Genomic DNA, 21,434 nt, shown 5'->3' with positions numbered 1-21,434 from the left:
TTCTAAATCTCCATAATATGATCGCTGTGACTCTAGGAAAAAAATGTTACCTACACCAAATATACTTTTAAGGATGATAAATATTTTCCCCCAGCAATGAAATGCAATTGAAAATTGTGGCTGCATTTGACTTTAATTCTGTTGACTATATGAATCCAAAATCTCCTCTCCATTGCCCAAAACAAATACCAGCAATTTGTTCTACCTTCAGCTGGTGATAACACACCCACAGGTAACTTGCCAGGTTTCTGCGCCTTAGCTTCCCACGTAAGGCTTTGGTTTCGTTTTGGTTTTTGTTTGTTTCTGTCTTCCTTAATCTTTTTTTTCTCTGTTGCAGGAAAAATGGGTAACCAAATGAGTGTTCCGCAGAGAGTAGAAGACGAAGAGACTGAATCGGAAGCAGAGACTTACAAGGTAGCACAGTAGCAGTCACAGGGACATTGGCTACTACTGCGGTCCCCAACCCCCAGGCTGTGGACCGGTACCAGTCCATGGTCTGTTAGGGACTGGGTCACAGAGCTCTGCTGTCCCCCTCCCCCAGCCAGCCCTCCGGTCCATGGAAAAATTGTCTTCCGTGAAACCAGTCCCTGGTGCCAAAAAGGTTGGAGACCCCTGGGCTACTCGTAGGTGGTGTTACAGAAGACAGAAGGATAAACTGCCTTCCCGGTGCCCACTGCATAGAGATGATTGATGATGGGCTCAAACCGCTAGAATCCATCAAGGAGACTGATAAAAATGCAGGTTCTGAGCCCCTCTAAGACTGGCTGGATCAGAAATTGGAAAAGGTGAGAGCCTATAGAACCGCCGGCTTTAAGAAACTTCACTATGAAGCCATTTGGTACCCGCCCCCAAGTAGGTTTAGACCAGCAGTTTTCAACTGTGAGTTATCACCCTCCCATACCCCTACCCCCATGGAGGACACTTGGCAACGTTTGGAGATATTTTTGATTGTCACAACTCAGGGAGGGTTGCTAATAGCTAGCATGCAGTGGGTGGAGGCCAGGGATGCTGCTAGACACCCTACAACGCACAAGACAGCCCCCTACACCAAAGAATGATCTAGCCCAAAATGCCCATAGTGCTGAGAACGAGAAACCCAGGTTTAGATCAGTAGTTCACAGTCTTAGCTGCACATTAGAATTACTTGGGAAACTTTTAAAACTTGTGATGCCCAAGCTGCATACTAGACTAATTAAATCAGAAACTGTGCGTGGGAGTGTGGGCCGGCGTCGATATTTTTAAAACTCTTCAGCTGTTGGGACGTATGAAGAACTCGTTTCGGAACCCTCTTTTAGAACGTTGCTCTCAAGGGCTGAGACCAAGGAGACTGACTGGTTCCCCATAGATCTTCTATCACCAGAGAACAGAAAGCCTAAATTTCCACAGTCAGTGCATCTTACATCAATTCAGTTTAAGACTTGAGCCTTGCTAAACGTGGAAACCCCTATAGGGGGAAAATAATACCTACGAACTAGTATTGATTACATTGCAGAGGGAATTTGAGCTCAGAATAGGTTGGATTTGAAGAAACGGCCTGAAAACTCAAACGCCTACTGAGTGGGCTTCAAACCTGAATGCATATTAGAATTATGTGGGCTGCTTTTAAAATAGCTACTGTCTTGCCTCACCTGAGACCAATTAAAATTACAATCCCTGGGTGTGGGCCCAGGCATCGGTAGTTCCTCAGGCTCCCCAAGTCCAGCTAAGTCTGGGAATTTCATGCCGCCAGGACCCGCAGGGTGGGGCCCATGGAGAGCTGGGGTCCCAAGGCCCATCTGAAGGCTGCTGGCTCCCGGCAACGTAAGGAGAACTAGCGTTTCCAGATGCTAATTTTTCATTAGGAGTTAGAAAGCAGTGTTAATGAAATCTCTTGATTTTTAACGATTGGCAACTGATTCTAAAATACTGAAACACTCTGTGGGCCAAATAAATCAAATGTGCACACCAAGTATGGACCTGGGGATGCCAGCTGTAATATCTAGGCTAAATGGTTTGATGTTTAGATTTTATGATTTCTTGGTAGAGTTAATGATCAATTCAAGAACACAGATTTATTTTAAACAATTCAAACCCTTACGAAAATACAAAGAAGTCTTCCGTATTCCCCAGGAGGTTCCTACTTTACAAGTTGGTATTAAGTCCTCTAGTTTTATTTTCCTCTCTTCGCTTGTTAACATACACTCTGATGATTAATAGTATTAGCAAAATAAAATACTATATGCAAAGTACATAGCCTATAATCAAGATTTAATTAATGTTAATTATCACTGGTATAATTTAGATTATTTTATTGCTAAAATGATATTATATATTCTCTTTTGTAAACTATTTTTCTTTCCATAGGAGTGTATATATATATATGTATGTATGTATATAAAATCTGTTTAAAATATCTGTAACAAATAAGAGAAGAGGAAAAATATCAGGGCAGTGGGCTAAAATTAGAAAGAGGTTATAGCAGCGAAGACGCAGGGTTGGGGTGTGGAACAGAAAAACCAACAATGAACTTCCTGTATTCGACAAGTTTGTTGACTAAAGGCCTGGCTGGTGATTGTATCTGTGTGTGGAGAGAGCAGGGTGAGGTTCGCCTCACGGGTTTCGGAATGCACACCTTAAATTCTTGCTCCCCCCAACCTGGTGGCTGCTGTTGGGGGTGGGGCTCTCTGAGCCGAGGCACAATGGAGTGCTCCTGTGACAACAGGAATCCCGTCCTTGGAGGGGGTTATTTTATTTCTCTGAGGCATAAAAGGAAGCTGGGTAGTTTCTAGAAACATAACCTTTAAATTAAGTTTAATTTTTTGTGTCACCCTTGTAGCCTTGACTTTCTTCCTTCAGTTCTTCTCGTGTTCCCCAAAGGCTTGACTCACAAGGCCACGTGTTCTGTTCCAGGTGTCGCCGGATGGTGAGCGTGCTCCCAATGGGGTCCCGGTGATGGTGTCCACACGCACCATTCAGCACTTCGACGAAGGTCAGTGCCACGCTGGGGAAAGCGGAGAGGGGCCTGATGCTGTTCATGGCAAAACAAAATGGAAGGGCTGAGGCCACAGGCTCCGTTTGAAAACATTTGTACTAATTCCCGGGGCTGTCTTATCAAAGCACCACACACTGGGTGGCTTAGACACAGAAATGTCTTGTCTCAGGATGCTGAAGGCCAGAAGTCCAAGATCCAGGTGGGCAGAATCGGTGCCTTCTGAGGGCTCTGAAGGAGGATCGGTTCCACATCTCTCTCCTCAGCTTGTAGACGCCATCTTCTCCCCGTATCTTCAAGTCATCTTCCCTCTGAGCATATCTGTCTCTGTGTCTAAATTCCCCCTCTCCATAGGGCGACAGACCTCATCTTAACTTAATCATCTGCAAAGAACCCCATTTCCAAATCAGGTCACATTCACAGGGGGTTAGGACTTCTGCTTATCTGGGGGAGGGGAACACGACTCAACCCATAATAGCAACTTACGTCTTCTGAGTCTATACGACGGCTGGGAGAGACTGAGGGTTTACAGCAGGTGAGGTAAAAGCAGCAAAGTGAAAACACAAAAAGCTTGGCTTTTGCAGTCAGACCTGGGTTAAAATCCCTGCCCTACAGTTTGCTGGCTGGGTGACATGGAGCAAGGCATTGGGCTTTCTGAGCCTTAGTGTTCTCATCTCTAAAGTGGGGATAAGAGTACCTACTTCACAGATTTGCTGAGGGGATTAAAAGAGATCATTCATGAAGCATTGAGCATAGAATTTAGGAATTCCTCAGAGACTGGTAAAGTATAAAAGACAACAGAATTTTGCCTAGAAGAGGGCAGTTTTAAAATGAAAAAATATATCTATTTTACATTAGTCTGGAGTACAGTACTATAAATTCAATGCCTCAAAAGTGGTCAGGTTCTATTACATGAAGAACACATATAAATGATGTTTTAAAAGGCCATATAGCCCAGTGGTTGAGGATAAGAACTCTAAGATCAGACTGCTGGTTTTGCCACCCACTAGCTGTGTGACCTTGAACAAGTTACTTAAGCTCCCTGAACCTCAGACTCCTCATCTGTAAAGTGAGCATAATAACAGTGCCTTTAACGTAGGTATCAGATCTAACAAAAGCTCGTATCACAGCACCCGGCACATAATAAGTACTCTGCATTTATTAGCTGTCATTATTATATTACGGTTGCATTTGTTGTTATTTATGTGTAAGATTCCGGGCCTCAGTTTCCTTTTCTGAACAATGAGGAGATGAATCATATCATTGATTTCAGAGGTATTTGGATTTCCTGGGGAGCGTATTAAAAATTTGCATGCCCTGGTCCCATCCCACAGCTGATATTCAGAGTACCGTTTTCTAGAAGGTTCTGATGCATAGATAGGATTGCCAACCACTGGATAAGATAAAGTCCCAAGTCTCTTCCTGCCTTTAAATTCTGAGTCAGATTTTCTACTTTTATGAACACAAATGGATTGTATTCATAGCCTTTGATGAGAACTGTGTGAAAGCTGGCCCCTGGGATGCAAGGCTTTGAAATGAGAATCACACCATTTTTATAACTTGGGAACTATAGATGTTTGTTCTTCAAAAGTTTCAACTGATGCTCACCCATTTAGTAAAGTTGGCATCAGCTTCAATTTCATTTCTGTTTAATATAGCAGCTCTTCAAGTAGGCATTGAGAATATAACATGCCCTGCAGAAGTGTTATATTTCTTTGTCATCATTTTATTATTAATATTATTATCATCTCCCTTTTTGAAAAGATTTTTTTAAGAGAAGTTTTAGATTCACAGCAAAATTGAGAGAAAGGTACAGAAATTTCTCACATCCCCGCCCTCGCCCATGCACAGCCACCCCCATTATCAACAGAGGTACATTTGTTATACTCAATGAACCTATATTGACACATCGTTGTCACCCAGAGTCCGTAGGGCTCACTCTTGGTGTTCATCCTTTGGGCTCAGACAAATGTGTGACGACATGGTCCCACCATTGCAGCACCTGAAACTCCTCTAATCTGCCTATTCATTTCTCCCTGCCCCCCAATCGCTGTAACCACTGATCTTTTTACTGTCTCCATGATCACTTGCTATTTTATAGGGATGTTTCTGCTCACTCAGTTCTGTCGCTTCCTTTGAATTCATGGCTGGGGGGAGCTGTGTGGAGAAAAGTGTCACGATGGGGAGGTGTTTTGTGAGACGATGACATCTCTTAGGCATTTTGTCAAACTCTCCCATGGCTCCTGTGTACCATCCAGGAGAGGGAGACCTCAGGAGACAGTGACCTCCCACCAGCATGTTGATACGTGAATTTATTTCGTCTCATTGAATCAGGCAGTCTTCGCGGCGGACCACACCTCACCATGGAGCACGTCCCCCTCCTGCTGAAGGCGGGGATCCGTGTGTGTTTCGTCACACGCAAACTTCGGTGAATCGTGAAGGGGAAACTAAATCTCAGATGGCTCAGAGATCAGGCAGTTAGAAAGAACAGAACATTTAGTCCCACACACCACCTCCAGGCCAGACCAAATTAATCATCCTAGAAAAAGAACATGCTATTCCATCTAGTAAGACTTTACCACGGAGGTGCCACAGCCCCTGTTAACATTCAGCAAACACTTTCCAACCTGCAAGGTAGGAGAATGACAGCTGCCGCTTACCTTTTCCACCCAAAAGCTAAAAAGAGAAGACAAAGGCTAAGCCTAGAGATTCTAGGAAGTAAATATCTTGAAAGGCTTTTAACCACCTCAGGAGTAGAGCTGTTTTCTATTTTGTTTTTTTGAAAAAGGTCCATGTATACCTCCCCTAAAGAGATACACAGTCTGTATTGGAATAAAACCAAGCTCTCTGACAGCATAGATAATGCTGCTAGGATTTAATTAACATTTTGTTCTTCAATAACAAAAACATCATTTAAAAAGGCACATCTGCTGTCAAGGGATACCTTGGAGTCACCTTCTCACTCAAGAAGAGCTGAGGCCCACGGGTGGGGGGCACGAGGAGGGGCAGGGTACGGTGGGGCAAAGAAGGCAGGTGGACAAAGAAGGCAGGTGGCCACCTGTTGGCCTCACAGGTGGCTTCCAGGACTAAATGAGGTAATACATTAAGAGCTAAGAGAATCCCACTTATAAAATTGCATTATAATATCGCAGATAGGCTGCATATCTGTGTATATACTGTATCTGTGCTTTATACATAAAAAGAACCCTCCCCCCAGAACCAATTTTTGCCCCTTGGGGTTAATATCATCACCATTGAGAGTGCATGCACTAGACAATGCAACTTATTTATGCCATTAATTTATTTATGAGGACACAGAGCATAATAGCTAAAAGCAGGCAGCACACACAATAATGCCCCTCCTTCCCTTGTATGCCCGCATCCTAATCTCCAGACCCTGTGACTAATGACTCTGTGACCTTACGTGACAAAAGGACTTTTCAGATGAAACTAAGGCTCTTGGTATGGAGAGATGATCCTAGATTATCCAGGTGGAAGCAAGGGTCTTTCTAAGAGGGACAATGGGATCAGATGTCACAGAGAGAGAGAGAGAGAGACTTAAAGATGCTACCCTGCTGGCCTTGAATGGGTGGAGGCCACAAGCCAAGGAGTGCAGGTGGCCTCCAGATACTGGAAAGGGCAAGGAAACAGATTCTCCCCTGGAGCTTCCAGAAGCTGACCCATTTTTGACTTAAGACCTTCAGAACTGTAAGGTAATATATTTGTGTTGTTTTAGGCATTTGCTGTAATTTGTTACAGCAGCAATAGGAAACTAACACGTGCACACTCAAGCACTGGAGCCCAACAGACCTGGGCATAGGTCCTGGCTTTGTCACTCACTAGCTGTGTAACCTTGGCGAGGAACTCGTATTCTCAGACTCACCTGTAAAATTGGAAAAATAATATGAACCTTGTCAGGAGTTTTGAAAACAGAAGTTGGCACAGGGTAAATGGGATAAAAGGGGTCAGGGCAAACCCGTAAGCAGAGGCTGTTGTCGTGCTCACCCTTTATCATCAGCTGCCCTGATCTGGCCCCCTGGCCAGATTTTCCCACCCGTATACTGATGCCTAAAACATTACAGATCTTTGGAGAAATGCCTCATTTTCCTCCTGCTTTAATTTCTTTCTAGCAAATTTATTATATTAGTCCCCTCTTTAAAAAAAATATTGCTCTGTCCTCACTGCTAATGGATGGCAGAGACAAAAGCATGCTGTATCTGCCAGGAGACATCATTTTTCAGAAACAGAAAAATGTCTCTGTTTCACCTGGATAAGAAGTTTCTAAAATTAATATCTTCCTTTTTGTTCCCAGTCAAGTGTTCCAAAAAAGAAGAATTGCCTAATTTTGCTTTTTTTTTTTTTTAAATATATAAGTGGATTCATTTTATTGGATTGAAAATTCTAACTTGAGCAAAGTGCTCCTGCCGATAACAACATCAGTGAGGATAGAAGCATTTGCCATTAGTGGTGCTTGGGCAAAGTGGAATGGGAGGCCCAAGGCAAAAGTCATAGCTTCCTGATATAGTGAAAAATATGGGCAGCATCGCTGGTCTGAAAGGGAGCAAATATATCTGTTCTCTTAACATCCACTATTTCCCCCCAATTGGTCTCGTTTTTAAAAAATCTGTATCCAAAACTCGAGCAAAAGTCCTCAGAGCTGACAGCTTGCCGTCCTTTGCTGTTGCAATCGTCCCAGAGCTTAGCACAGCGGCCGAGGTACACTAAGGGCTTGGAAATTGTTGATGAAGGAACGGCAGCACATTAAGCCAGTGGCAGCAGAGGAGCAAAGGTGTAGGGCACATTCCTGGATCCCGATGTGCTCAGCAGTGAAGACTACAACGCTGTCGAGGTAAATATCACTTTTAATTAGAGTTAGAAGTCTGAAGAGTAAGAAGTCCCAGGTTTGGGGCAGCAGCCTGACAGCATCATCAAGACTCCAAGTAAGTGAGCCAATGATGTCACCCCTGCTCACAAGATGGCGGCCACAGAACCCAACGTCATGTCCATGCATGATGGGATCCAAAAGCAGGAAGGGGAAGGCCAAGATTTGCCACCATTTTTTCCTCCTTTTATTAGGAAAGAAAGGAAGAGCTTTCCCAGAAGCCCCTGCCCTCCAGTGGGCATCCTCTTACATCTCATTGGCCAGAACTAGGTCACGTGGTCACTGCTAGTTGCATAGGATACATAATAAAATGGTGGGGTTTTGGGGGGATTTTTTTGAGACAGAGTCTTGCTCTGTTGCCCAGGTTAGAGTGCCGTGGCGTCAGACTAGCTCATAGCAACCTCAAACTCCTGGGCTCAAGTGATCCTCTTCCCTCAGCCTCCCAAGTAGCTGAGACTACAGGAGCATGCCACTTCACCCAACTATTTTTTTCTACTTTTAGCCATCTGGCTAATTTTTTCTATTTTTTGATAGAGACTGGGTCTCACTCTTGCTCAGGCTGGTCTCAAACTCCTGACTTCAAGCTATCCTCCTGCCTCGGCCTCCCAGAGTGCTAGGATTATATGTGTGAGCCACTGCACCCAGCCCAGTGGTTGTTTTAAGTTACTCATTTTAGGGATGCTTGTTACACAGCTGTAGATAAGTAGAATAACTAGTGTGCATTTTAATTCTTTCCAATTTATTTTTTATGTGCATATATGTTTATATAAATACTAATTTACATAATGAATAAGTGCAATCATATTTTCTGTTATTATTGTTTTGGTGAAAACCTTCTTTCCCTTTTTTTCTTGGCTCGTCCCTCATCTCACATCTGCCCGCACCCCAAGGATACCCAAGCAAACAACGCAATATTTCTTCTTCCATATTTTTCTCTTTGTTCTATACTCTATAAAAGAAAAATCTGAGGCACAATAAAAATTTAAAGAGTTTATTTAAGTCAGAGGCAAGTCATGAATCGGGGAACACCAGACTGAAAGAGGTTTAGTGTTTCAATGACAAAACCTCAGAGGCAAGTATTTATGGGGAAAATGTGGAAGCACAATATAAAAATTATTCGATCGGTTACAGTTACATAGTTGCCTTCTTTGGTCTGTCCTGTTGGAAAGTCCCTGGTTATATCATTTTAAATTTGTGGGCTGTTTCTGATTGGCTGAGCTTAAGTTCTGTTTTTCTTTAATGTAGGCATTTACAAGAAACAGCTCAGGTTATGTTTCCCTTATGTTTGCAGATCAAGCAAGGTTTAGGTCATTTATGTAGCCTAACTGGTTTTGTCTGTTCAGGAATTCTTCGGATCTGGTCTTTATTTTAATTTATTTTAATAATTTGCATACAGACATTTTAGTACACGTACATTCACAGTGTTATTTTGTTATTGTTTTGTCAAAATGAGATCATATTTTTAATAAGTTTCTACGTCTCACTTTTATTACTTAACAAAATGTGAAAATTCTCTAATCCAACCGGTATATCTTTAGTTCATTGCTTTCTTACCAGCTACAATGTATTCAAAGTGTGGCTGTACTGTAATTCATCCAGCCATTATGCTGGTATTGGACATTCATTTTTTTTTTTTTTTTCCTATTTTTCTCCAAAAATTTTCACCAGGCCATAAGTGTTTTGTGTTTTTTTTTTTATTTCATCTTATTATGGGGGATACAGAATTTCAGGTTACATACGTTGCCCATGCATAAGTGTTTTTTAAGTTTCTAATGTTCAGCCAGTATTAAAAACTGTTTAGAATACACTCAGATAGAAAATTCCTTATTCACATTTTTTGAAAATAAAAACATTGGCATTTCTGTTTTAAATTCCCTAAGGACCTTTTCTTTTGTCCCTACCATGGCTGATGGTCTGGGCACAACTTTTTGTTCCACAGTTCATACAATCTGATTTCATTGCATAGCTGCCGTTGAGTAATGTATTATACAACCTGCTCTTTCCCTCTTTGGACTGAGAAGAAAACCAGACAGCGCGCTTGAGCTGTAAAGACAAAAACATTGACGTGGTTTCAGGATCACTTGTCCCTCTCTTGGAGGGTAGACCAAGAGACAGCATGAAAAACAGTGAGAAGAGAAAGTGTTGTCATGTAACAACTGTGTGTCATCTCAGTTCTCTTCCCCAAGGTGTATTTTAACCAAATCTTGAAATGGGTTAAACACACTTACAGTTCTAATCCTAGACAGGACATTTTTTTTAAATTACCTGTTTTTCATAACTTTTTACCACATAGGGAAGAACTTCACCAACATTTTTCATTTAACAAAAAAATAATCAGTGAGAGCAAAGAAATGGTAAGGTGCCCTCCATACTTCGGGAAGTTTAACAATAAAAGCAACATATTATTGTGTTAGTGGGTGAGTTCTGACTTGTTCAAAGCATACTTCAAAAACCAAATATTTCTGGGAACAAGAACTGGAAAATAGAAGCAGAGTCTAGCTCCACTTGTGAGGATAAAAGTAGCGATTTGTAACAGTGACTCTCAGAGTGGTCCCTGAGCCAACAGCACACATCACCTGGAACGTGTAGGACATGCAGATTCTGGGGCCCCAGCCCGCACCTCCTGAATCAGAAACACCCCCGCTCCCAGTGGTGGGACCGGGCCATCTGCCCTCACAATCCCACCAGGAGATTCTCTTGCAGGCTCAAGCGTGAGGACCCTGCAAGAACTGGCTCGAGGCTCTGCGAGAATTGGAGCTTGCAGGGAGCTAGAGGCTCTCGCTGTCCAGAGGGCTCGAAGCAGCTCCAGGGATGGCTGGGAAACCAGCCCTTCTCCGATGATAAGGTATTTCAGTGATAGCCCGATTTTAGGACATTCAAATGAAATTTTTCAATTCAAAAAATTCTAAACACCGTGCTGGCCATACAATCATCAGATCTCACAGTTGACAACCTCTGGTGTTGTAGTTTTTTCCCCTATTTCACATCTCTTAACAAAGATAGCTTTAAAAAACAATCATCCTCATCAGGTTATCACGTGTGTTTCCCACAGAGGGGGACCCTGGTGGGATGTTGCCAGGGGCTGGTCCCTTTGCAGCGCTCTGTCTTGTTGTAAGCCAATAAGCTGCCTGTGTGGTTAATTCATTAGTCTTTTTTTAAAATGACTTCTGACAGGTGACTTAAAAAGCTCAAATTTATGAATTTGCGGAGCAGAGGCTCAGACTCTGGAGTATGGAGATGTCCCCAAGGCCGTGCCACTCTCTCCTGCAGGCAGGGCCCACCTGGCCCATCAACCCCTCCAATCAGAGCGGATGCTCGTTAGTTGGAGGCTGCACTGCTGCGGGGCCAGCCCCAGGCGAAGCGGGAAATAGGTCACATGCTCCTCCCGTTGGCCTTGAATCCCACCTCTTGGTTCTAGTGCCCTCCTTTCATTTCATTGTTTCTTTTCATTGTTTGTACATTTTTTAAAGGCATGAGATGGGGAGATGCTTATACATAACAAACATTCTGAACAATATACATAATGAGATAGGACAGGGAAAAAAATCCTCCACCCGCATCCCAGATTTCCGTCCTTAGAGGCCAATACTCCACGGTTTCTTGTGGCCAGCGGTGTTCCAGGGATGCATATTTATAAATGCTCTCCTGTACCTCCCAACACTATGTTTAAAAAACAAATGGAACGTACTGTACATACTGTTGGACACAGCTTTTTTCACTTACTATATGTCTTGGAGAATTTTAATGCCTGTGCAGTATTTAATTGGAGGGACATAGGATAATTTATTTAACCAGGTCCCTACTGATAAGTGTTTAGGTCGTTTCCAGTGTTCTTGCCACAATAACAGTCGTCCTGCAAATAGTTCAATGCATGTGCCTCTGCGCTTCTACGCAATTATATTTATAGGATAACATTCTGGAAGTGGAAATTAGAGCTTCTTAGTGCTTGTGAAATTTTAAATATTAGTAGATATCACTGAATTATTCTCCAAGGAAGCTGACAAATCACACTCCCACCAACGGTATGTGCTGTTGCCCCCTCCTATGCTTTCTCCTCACTGGGATGATCAATTTGATAGGTGGACAGTTAATTGTCATTGTCATTCTATTGTGCTTGTCTTTTACTACTCATGGGGTTGAACATCTTTCCATCTGCTTAAACACCAGCTGTCTTTCTTCTTCTGTGAACTCTTCACTCACGTTTGCAGTTCGTTCCCTACCTCCTGCTTCCGCGCTGTGCTGATGTTCATTTATATAGTGTCCTCTTTTTAAAATTAAGATATAATTCATACACCATAAAATCTACTCTTTAAAGTGTACAATTCAGTGTCTATTCACAAGAGAGAACAGCCATCCCCACATCTAATTCCAGAACAGTTTCATTCCTCCAAAAAGGAGTCCACTGGCCCCAGCCCCTGGCAACCACTAATCTATTTTCTGTCTCTATAAATTCGCCTCTTCTGGATATTTCATGTAAATGGAATCCTACAATATGTTACCTTTCATGTCTGGCTTCTTTCACTTAGCATCATGTTTCCAAGGGTCACCCACGTTGTGGCACGTATGAGTTCTTCATTCCTTTCTATGGCTAAATAATACTCCATTGTGCGGATGTGCCACATTTCGTTTATCCATTCATCTGTTGATGGATATTTGGGTTGTTTACACTTTTCAGCTATTGTGAAAATGCTGTTATGGACATTTGTGTACAAGTTTTTGCATGAATATATTTTTTATTTTCTTGGGTATGTACCTAGGGGTGGAATTGTTGGGTCACATGGTAACTCCAGGTTTAACTTTTTGAGGAACTGCTGACCTGCTTTCCAAAGCAACTTCACCATTTCACATTCCCAACAGCAATGCATGAAGGTTCCAAAATTCACCCACACTGGTTCTTGTCTGTCTGATTATGGCCAGACCTGAGTGTGAAGTGGTGTCATGTTGTGGGTTTGACTGCACTTCCCTAGTGACTGAGGAAGTTCAGCATCTTTTTGAGTGTTCATTGGCCATTTTTATATCCACTCTGAAGAAAGTAATATCTTGATTCGGCTGTTTTCTGTGTCCTTCTCCCCTGAGCACGTTGTCTCATACGGCTTCCTGGGTCATCTTCCCCCGAGTCCCAAACTAATAATAGTTACCCTTTACCAGTCTTCTGTGTGGTGAACTCAACCTGCCCCCATCTCCAATGCTGGCTCTTGGTGTCCTGTAGCTGAAGGCACTGATAGCATAAACTGCCACCTTCCCTGGGAAGCTGCTCACCATTTAAAATTGTTCGTTGATCAGTGTTCTTGTTGGTTCATAGCCCTGCTACCCTTGAGGGGGGTGGGAGAGACTCTATCACATTGTTACTGGAAATGTGAATCTCTAGAGCCTTTTTTGGAAAATAATATGGTAGTGTCTATTTTTCAAAAACTAAGTGCATGTTAATTTGGGTGCAGCAGTTCTACATCTGTGCCTCCATTCTGTTGAGATACAGCACCAGTTTAGGATTTTTGAACATGAAAGTTTACTCCAGTGCTGTTTGTAGTGGAAATGGAAAAAAAAACAATGTAGAAACTACCCAGGTATTCATCAGTTGAGTAATGGTTTAAATATCTTCTGGTATATCCATGCTAAGGAATAGAATGAGGCTATTTAAAAAGATAAGATAGATATGGATATATTGACTGTAAGGAGCAACTATAATCTATAAAAGCCATCAAAAAATATTTCCAATATGATCAAAACCAACGACAAGTGTATCCACTGTATAGGTGTATCCGGATTGCCAGTGTGTGTTTGTGTGCACGTACACAAAGTTTGACAAGCCACATCGGGTTGCAGATGTTTGTTATCTTGCAGTGAGGGTGGAGGGTAGAGACAGGAAACGAAAAGGATCAAGAGAGATGAATTGTCTTGGTAGTAAACACGTGTTAAACGTGTATTACTATCTAATTTAAGGAAAAAAGACCAAATCCAACATCTGATGTGTCTTTGAGTGACAATATTTGCTCATGTTAGAGCAAAGCCTGGTTTAGCTTTTGAATTAACTTTGTGTGTTCCAGATTTTTGTAGGCATGTGAATGACAGGAAAGAGATGAGTAAAGAGGAGAGTGGAAATCATGTGTCACTGTCACAGTTTTGCCCCACAGTGACTGATCGTCACTGCCACCTTCCAAGGATGCTTTCTCCAAAGCTGGCGGTTAGCAGTTACTGTTTGCCTACATCCCATTTGAATACAGCATTTTCATCACTAACCGTCCAGACCTGTTGCATCAAGGTGATAGCCGAGAATTCTTTCACTATGCCGGCGCAGCTCGTTCCTTTCTTTTATGCTAGAATTTCTTGGTGAAGACATTCTGGCTTTTTAATACTGAGATAAAAAGCATGACATGCAATCATTCAGTGAAATTTTCAAATCTGACATCTTCCTCCAAGCCATAAGTATCTGCCACATGTACCCTGATTCTAAGACCTTTAAAACAACAAATGCATTTGCACAACAGAAAGCCGCAGTTGTTTGAAGTGTCATTTGACTCTTGCGGCATGACCATAAAAGGGTCATTTTTGCATAACTTTTTGAAGTCTTCATCAGGTTTCCTTTGATATTCAAATATAATTCTCTTTTGAAGAACTTACTGTGTCACGTCACCATCTACTTTCCCTTCTTTGGTGAACTGTTTTAACTTCGCCAGATCCTGGTCCAACCGCGGTCACGTGTGTGATCTGAGCAGCTCGCCAACCCTGCTTTACGGGTCTACAAACTCCTGCATCTTTTGCAAGATTTGCAATTTCCCTTTGCAATTAGTGTGCATGACATGTCCACTTTATTCAGCCTTTATCCTGACAGATCAGGATATTGACACAGGGACAGTGTTACATAGGAAGGGATGTTTGAGTGGGGAATCATTTTCATAAGTGGGCACTTCCTTTGTGAGTAAAATTATGAAGATAGTTTCTGCTTCCCTCTTTAACCTTAAGGCTTAGGAGGATTTGGATAAGGCATTCTCAGAAGGTAGAACTCCCAGCTCCAGCACCATCGTTATTATAAGGACTGCTGGTCCCACTGCTGCTCCAATCATGTTCCTACTAAGCGCTTGCTAGGCTATGCCCTGTGCTCTACGCTCGCTGCCTCACAACCCTATTGCCAACCACCACCAGAGGCACTGGGCATGCAGCTGTAATCAGAACAGACCAAGCCCCTGACTACCTGGGGCTTATATTAATATACAATAGAAAGAAACAAGTAAACAAGAAATTAATGAGATTATTTCGAAGAGTGATGAATGCTCTGCAGATTCCAGAGGGCGAGTAGGGGTGAGCAGGAAAGGTTACTTCAGACAGGGTGGTCAGCAAGACCTGACCTGACCTTAGACAGGAGGTAGCCATGGCAAGATCTTAGGGAGAGCATTCCCAGGTGGAAAGAACAACTAGCACAAAAGGCTTCAGGTGGAAACAGGTTGGTGTGTTGAGAGGCATAAGGAAGAACACAGTGTGAGCTGAAGTTCTAGAGGGTCTGGTCCATGGCAAAGAGTTTGGATGTGATTTTAATTGTAGTGCAGTCTTCTTTGGATGATGCAGATGAATGACATGGTCTAATTCTTGTTTAAAACAAACAAAAAATGATACACCAATGTTTCCCAGATGTGAGAAAATACAGCTTTTCTCCCCCCATGTACATAGTTGTTGTTTTTTTTTAATTGGAAATCTAATTCCATTAACCAGACTTTGTCTGCTGTGTTCATCTTCCCTGCCTTCTCTTTGTCTTCTGTTCTTGCTCCTGTAACCATGTGTTGTTCTGAGTTTGAGCTTTGGAATCCAGCAAATGTGCGTTCAAATCCTGAATCCATCACTTATGAGCTAGACAACATTAGAAAAGTGACTTGACTTCTCAGAGCTTCAGTTTCCCAACCTGTGAAATGGGAATGATACCTACAGATTTTTCTGTAATGCTAAAATGAAATGCCTCTTGTTACATACAACACTTACCCTGTTGCTGGCACATGGGAAGCCTTCAATGCATGTTAGCGATTATTTTTACAGTTGTAGCAAGTGACAATTTTAGCTTTGGCACAAGAAACAAAAAAGCAAAACAAAAAGATAATCCTTCCCCAGAAGTTTTGAATATTGTAATACAAACATGGTATGTGTGTGTGCATATATGTTTAAATATATAGTTAGAACTCTGACAAAGCAGCTTGTTTTGACGAGAATACTTGGCACTTTAATAATGGTAAACATTCCTGAAACTTCTCTGGCCCAGATTCTTGTATTTTTGAGGATAATTGATTCATATCATTACCATTTTTAAAAGTCTTCCCAGAGCACTCAAGTTTGTAGACTAAACTATTGGAATAATTTCTTTCCTTATGGCCTACATTTAAAAATATAAAATTATAATTATAGCAATAATATATAAATGTAACAAAAACAACTACTGTTTACTGAACACCTACCATATACCAGCCTGTGTTAGCACTTTATGGGAAATATTTCATTTAATCCCTGTAATTCCCCTTGGAAGAAGGCAGTGTTATTTTTATGTCCATTTTATGAGAAAACTGAGGCATAGCAATATGAAGTAACTTGCCTAGGTCACACGTTAAATAAGTGAGGAGATAAGAGTCAAAGCCAGGTCTCTCTGTTCCACAATCCAAGTTCTTAATAATTACACAAAGATGCCACCGGAAATAAGTTCTCGATACATGTCTAGGTAAAATGACATTCTTAAAAAAGACTACTGCAGTACAAAATATTTTTTCTGCACTAAAGAGATCAAATTTTTCAACTCTATATGCTGAATATTTGAGAACTGTCATTTCCATTCTTACTTGATTTCTTTTTATCTTCCTTAAACTCTTGCTGTTTTTTTTTTTTTTCATGAAAAGTAAACTCTCTTTGGTATGTCATCTTTTTGTATGCTTTATGAGAAAACTTTTTATTGAAACCAGATTTAAGATGGGCTTCTCCTAAGATTTTTCATAGCAACTGAAAGCTTAATTTGGTCTTCTAGAAGGAACTTTTTATTCTTTCCATAATAATGTGAGCATATAATGCAATTATGTTTGCATTATTGTCTGCAATGTTTGATTTATTGTTTGCAATAATGCAAACAATCCCCATCAGTGTGAGAGTGTACAATCTGTAGCTCCAATGGCTGTTCTTCCTAATTGCTCACAAAGATTGGTTGTGTGTGTGTGTGCTTGTATTAGAACATATTTTATTTGTTTTTTAATGTTTATCTGAGGTCTCAAATGACTGTCATCTCTTTTTCCCAAGTGGATTTTTGCCTTCACTTTTTTTGAGAAGACAAAGTGTTTGTGGGTGTTTTTCATTTCTGCCCAGTTCCTTAGAACTCACATTTTATTCTCACATTTTATTCTCACATTTTATTCTCTTTGCCGTCTTCCCTCCCATCCTAAATGCCTGCTAGACAGACTTGAAGAGGCTGAAGACAGCTTCCCCATGGGAGGATTGATTGCTACTAATTGACAAGTGAAACAGGTATTGACCAAATCCCTGGAATTCTCTCCAAGTCACTGAGTATACACTCAATTTAAACTGGCATAAGTTGGAGGAGGGTGATATATTGGCTCGTATAATGCTAAAGTTCAGCTTCAGGCACAGCTGGATCCAGATGCCTAAGTGACATAATTGGGTATCTGCTCCCTAGATTTCCTGGCTCTGCTTTTATCTGTGCTGGTCCTCAGGTGTATGCCCTATTGGTTTGCCGACCCAAGCACAAAGAGTGCAACTCTGTTCTAATGAGTTTATCAAAAGTCACAGGATTTATTTTTATTAGTCTTTCTTAGGCCATGTGCCCACTGGGAGGTGAGCGTCTTAGCAAGGGAAATAGAAGCCCCAGGTGATAGAGTTGGGTACGCACCCACCCAAGTTTGGGGAGCAGAGCTTAGTTGTCAAGGAACATACCATCTAAGAACTCGAAGTTCTTATGAAATATCAAACACTTTACCCATTCTCTGATATCAAGAACTGTTTGGATCTGCTGTAACCTATAAATGTGTTGAAGTCTAGTCCAGATACCTAGATATAAGGAATTTATCCTTTTTCAAAGCAGTATATTGGCACTTTTTTAAAAGTCTGTCCATGGGAAGGGTTTTTGTTGTTGTTTTTCAAAGACTTCTCTGGCTGTAACACTCTTACTTACCACTAGCTCCTTTGGTTCCCAGCCAGGGGGCAAGGAAGAGAGGAAAAAGACTGAAAGAAATCAGTTGATGCTCTTGGCATTTTGAAAAGCCTTTCCTTGTTTCAAATCTTAGCCTCTCCCTTTTTGTCAACAGTTTCCTCTTCTCCTGGCATGGACCAGCCCCACTCATTTATATTCACTCTGACACTTCAACCGCCTTCCCTGCTAACTTACACCCTCCTACATCTACCGCTCACTTCCTTATTCTCCCTCTCTCCCCCTCCCTTCTTCAGTATAATACCTACTACCGTTATGAATTCCTGGACCACAGGAAAAAGGTTAAGAAGAGATAGAAGATACTGCCAATGTGCTGGCAGGGTGATTTCCTTGAGGTCCAGGTTGTCCTGGACCATTTCTTCTCTGCTCCTCGGTGCTTAAGGAGGAGCTGGCCATTCTGCACAAGAACCCAGCGCTCCCTCTCTCCTTGCTTGTTTGTTCCTGACTCTAGACACAGTGCGATACTAGAGTTTAGCAAAAAATCAATTGCTAACAATGCATGTGTGTGTACGTGTGTGTATTCCTCACTACATATTAATAAGCAATATGTGCAGATCAAAGACATCTCAATTCTTTCTTTTTTCTCACTGTCTTCCTGCAAACAGACATTAAGAAGTGTCTGACTACAAATGTATCAAGCAAAATGCAATATTGTCAAAGGCATGGGAGAAACCTCAAAAATAATCACACTATCTGTCAATTATTAAGCATCTACTATGGGAAAGGCATTGTACCGCATCCTTTGCATGAGTTTTCTCCTTTAAGCATTACAACAACCTGCAAGAGAAACACTAAGACTCCCATTTTACAAATGAGGAAAGTCAAGGACTTTTGCGGGTTGTCCAAGATCACACAGCTCATCAATAGAGAATCTTGATCTTTAACTGTGATTCCAAAATTCTTGGTATTTTTTTTCCTGAGTATTGCACTGTTTTAGAAAAGGGACCTAGAAAAGAAGGCAGTTCAGTTAGGTCAAGGCAGAGGTCAAAGGGGAAATGGATGTTGAAAACAGTGCCCCTCCCTGGAGGAGGCGACACCTGCGTCCACAGACAGTCTGGGGGAGCTAACCCTGTGCCTCTAATTCCACACCCCCCTGAGGGCTAATTTGCCTTCTTGGGTGGACATCTGCTCTTTCAGCCTTCAAAAGAGAAACTTTCTGAGTACTGTATTACTTTCTCAAATCTTCCGGTATTTTTAACAGTCTATGTTGATATAAATGTTATAGTAGACAGAGCATGAATTTAGGAGTCAAACTTCTGCCTTAAGCCACACTCTGCTACTTACCAGCTTACTGGGCAGCCCTGGGAAGGTGCATTGCCCTCTCTGGCTGTCAGTTTTCTCACTCTGAATAATGATAATCACTAACATTCATGACATTTATGGAGCACTTAGTATATTCCAGGCACTGTTCTATGTACTTTAAGAATATTAGCTCATGTAACCTTCATAACAAAATTATGAAGTAGGTTCTATTATTTGCTTCATTTTAGCAGAAAGTTGAGGTACAGAAAGTAAGATAACTTGGATTCAAGTAGACATCATAGCTCAGTGGCTCTCCAGCGTAAGCGTATTTGTCTTGCTGGGGACTTTAGAAAAGTTTGGTTGTCACAACTGGAGGGTGTTACTGGCATCTAGTGGGTAGAGGCCAGGGATGCTGCTACACATCCTACAGTGCACAGGGCGGACCCCGTAACAAAGAATGATCTGGCCCCAAATGTCAATAGTGCTGAGGCCAAGAAACCTCATTCTAGCTCCAGGGCCCACGCTCCTCACCCCCGTCCTGTCTCAAACTGGAAATCCTGACATTATGGTTCTTGCAGGGTTCCTGTGAAGATAAAATAAGATCATTAACATTGAGTGTTACTCCTACAGCACCGGCAGCTAGTAACTTTCCAATAATCTGCTTTCCCCCTCACGACCTTCCGTTTTCCCCTCCCAAGGAGAACAGGGTCAGAAGACGTCTAGATGGCGAACTTCTGCTTTGTGGGGTGACTGGAGAACAACACAGCCCCAGTCTGCATTATGGCCTTTGTGCATAAAACGTCTGGAGTCCATTATTAATCCCTGAATTTCCCAGCTTGCTTGAATAACCGCTGTTTATGTTTGCGTTTACAGTCGACTTGGGAATAAGCGTCAAGAAGGATAATGTGGCCACTTCTTCCCCCGAGACAATGGAGATAAGTGGCGTTGCGGATGCCAACGGAAAGAATCTTGGGAAAGAGGCCAACCCCAAGGCACCAGCTGCTAAATCTCGTTTTTTCTTGACACTCTCTCGGCCTGTACCAGGACGTACCGGAGACCAAGCCACGGATTCATCCACTGGATCAGTGGAGCTTGATGTCAGCTCCAATAAAGCCCCGGCAGACAAAGGCCCGAGTGAGAGCCGGGCACTTCCGGGAGCAGCTGCAGCGGGCCCCGGCGCGGATAAAAGCCCCGGGCCCGCCCCGGCCGGGGACAAGGCCGGCTCTGCCGCTCGGGAACCCGCGCCTCTCCCACCTGAGGCCCAGGGAGCAGCTCCCTCCAAGCCCAAGGACTCCAGCTTTTTCGACAAATTCTTCAAACTGGACAAGGGACGGGAACAGGTGCCAGCTGACAGCCAAGAGGAGGCCAAGAGGGCGGAGCACCAAGACGAGCTGGGCGCGGTCCCTGGATCATCGGGGCAGCGCGAGGATGTCCCTGCAGGGCAGGTAAGTGTGCGAAGCACTGTTTGGTTCTGAGCGCACGCTTGGGGGGCGCCCGTGGGGTGAGACCACTGCACACGTATCCAGTGCCGCAGACAAGATTGCAGGCCGCGGACCCTTCTAGAACAAAAAGCACAGTGTAGCATCGTGTCCCCCACAGCAACATCGGTTGGAAGAACAATAACAGCTGTGGCATCTGTTTTATGTAAAATAAAAGAGGAAGTGAGTTACATACAGATGGATTCGGCCTTCCATGTTTCAAAGGCAGAAGCAGACAGGTTGCATTTTTGGTCATGGAGTCCAGAGGGAAGGACATGAGTGGAACAAAAATGGTTCCTAGGAGACCCTGCCTGGTGTCTGTAGTTTGTTGACATGCTGCGTGGTATAGGCTTCAGTTAGGCCACATTTCATTCTTTACTCTTAATAGCCTGGATTGATCTTTAACTGTCTTTTGCACTAAAGTGTGGGTTTGCATAAAGAGCTTTTACAGCTCTGGGCAGACTCTTTTGTGTACTAATTATTTTCCAACAAGCCGGAGTAATACCTTTGTGAAAACTTGATTTTTTTTTAAAGGAGGAATATCCTGAATCAGTCGCTTTCTTTTCTGAGCCAAGAGAGGCAAGCTCTTTTTGACATTAAAGAGAACATTTGCTTTTAACCTTGAGAGAGCTTGTTTATATTCAGGGCAGGAAAAGAACTCCTTAAATCAAGAAAAAAATA

At 42.4% G+C, this 21,434-nt stretch overlaps 1 protein-coding gene across 6 annotated transcripts in view; it reads left to right on the top strand.

The window, feature by feature from the left end:
- Positions 1-342: 342 nt before the first annotated feature.
- BCAS1 (brain enriched myelin associated protein 1) overlaps positions 343-21,434 on the top strand; it is a 78,852-nt gene continuing 57,760 nt past the window's right edge. For all 6 annotated transcript variants that reach the window (XM_069496052.1, XM_069496049.1, XM_069496051.1 and 3 more), the window contains exons 1-3: positions 343-414; positions 2,890-2,968; positions 20,149-20,720. In XM_069496052.1, coding sequence (XP_069352153.1) covers positions 343-414; positions 2,890-2,968; positions 20,149-20,720 — 723 coding nt within the window. The remainder of the gene's footprint in view (positions 415-2,889; positions 2,969-20,148; positions 20,721-21,434) is intronic.

Source organism: Eulemur rufifrons, chromosome 20 (assembly GCF_041146395.1).
Source record: "Eulemur rufifrons isolate Redbay chromosome 20, OSU_ERuf_1, whole genome shotgun sequence".
Classification (NCBI taxonomy): Eukaryota; Metazoa; Chordata; class Mammalia; order Primates; family Lemuridae; genus Eulemur; species Eulemur rufifrons.
The sequence above is the reverse complement of the archived record's forward strand: the minus strand, read 5'-3'. Positions and strand labels throughout refer to the sequence as shown.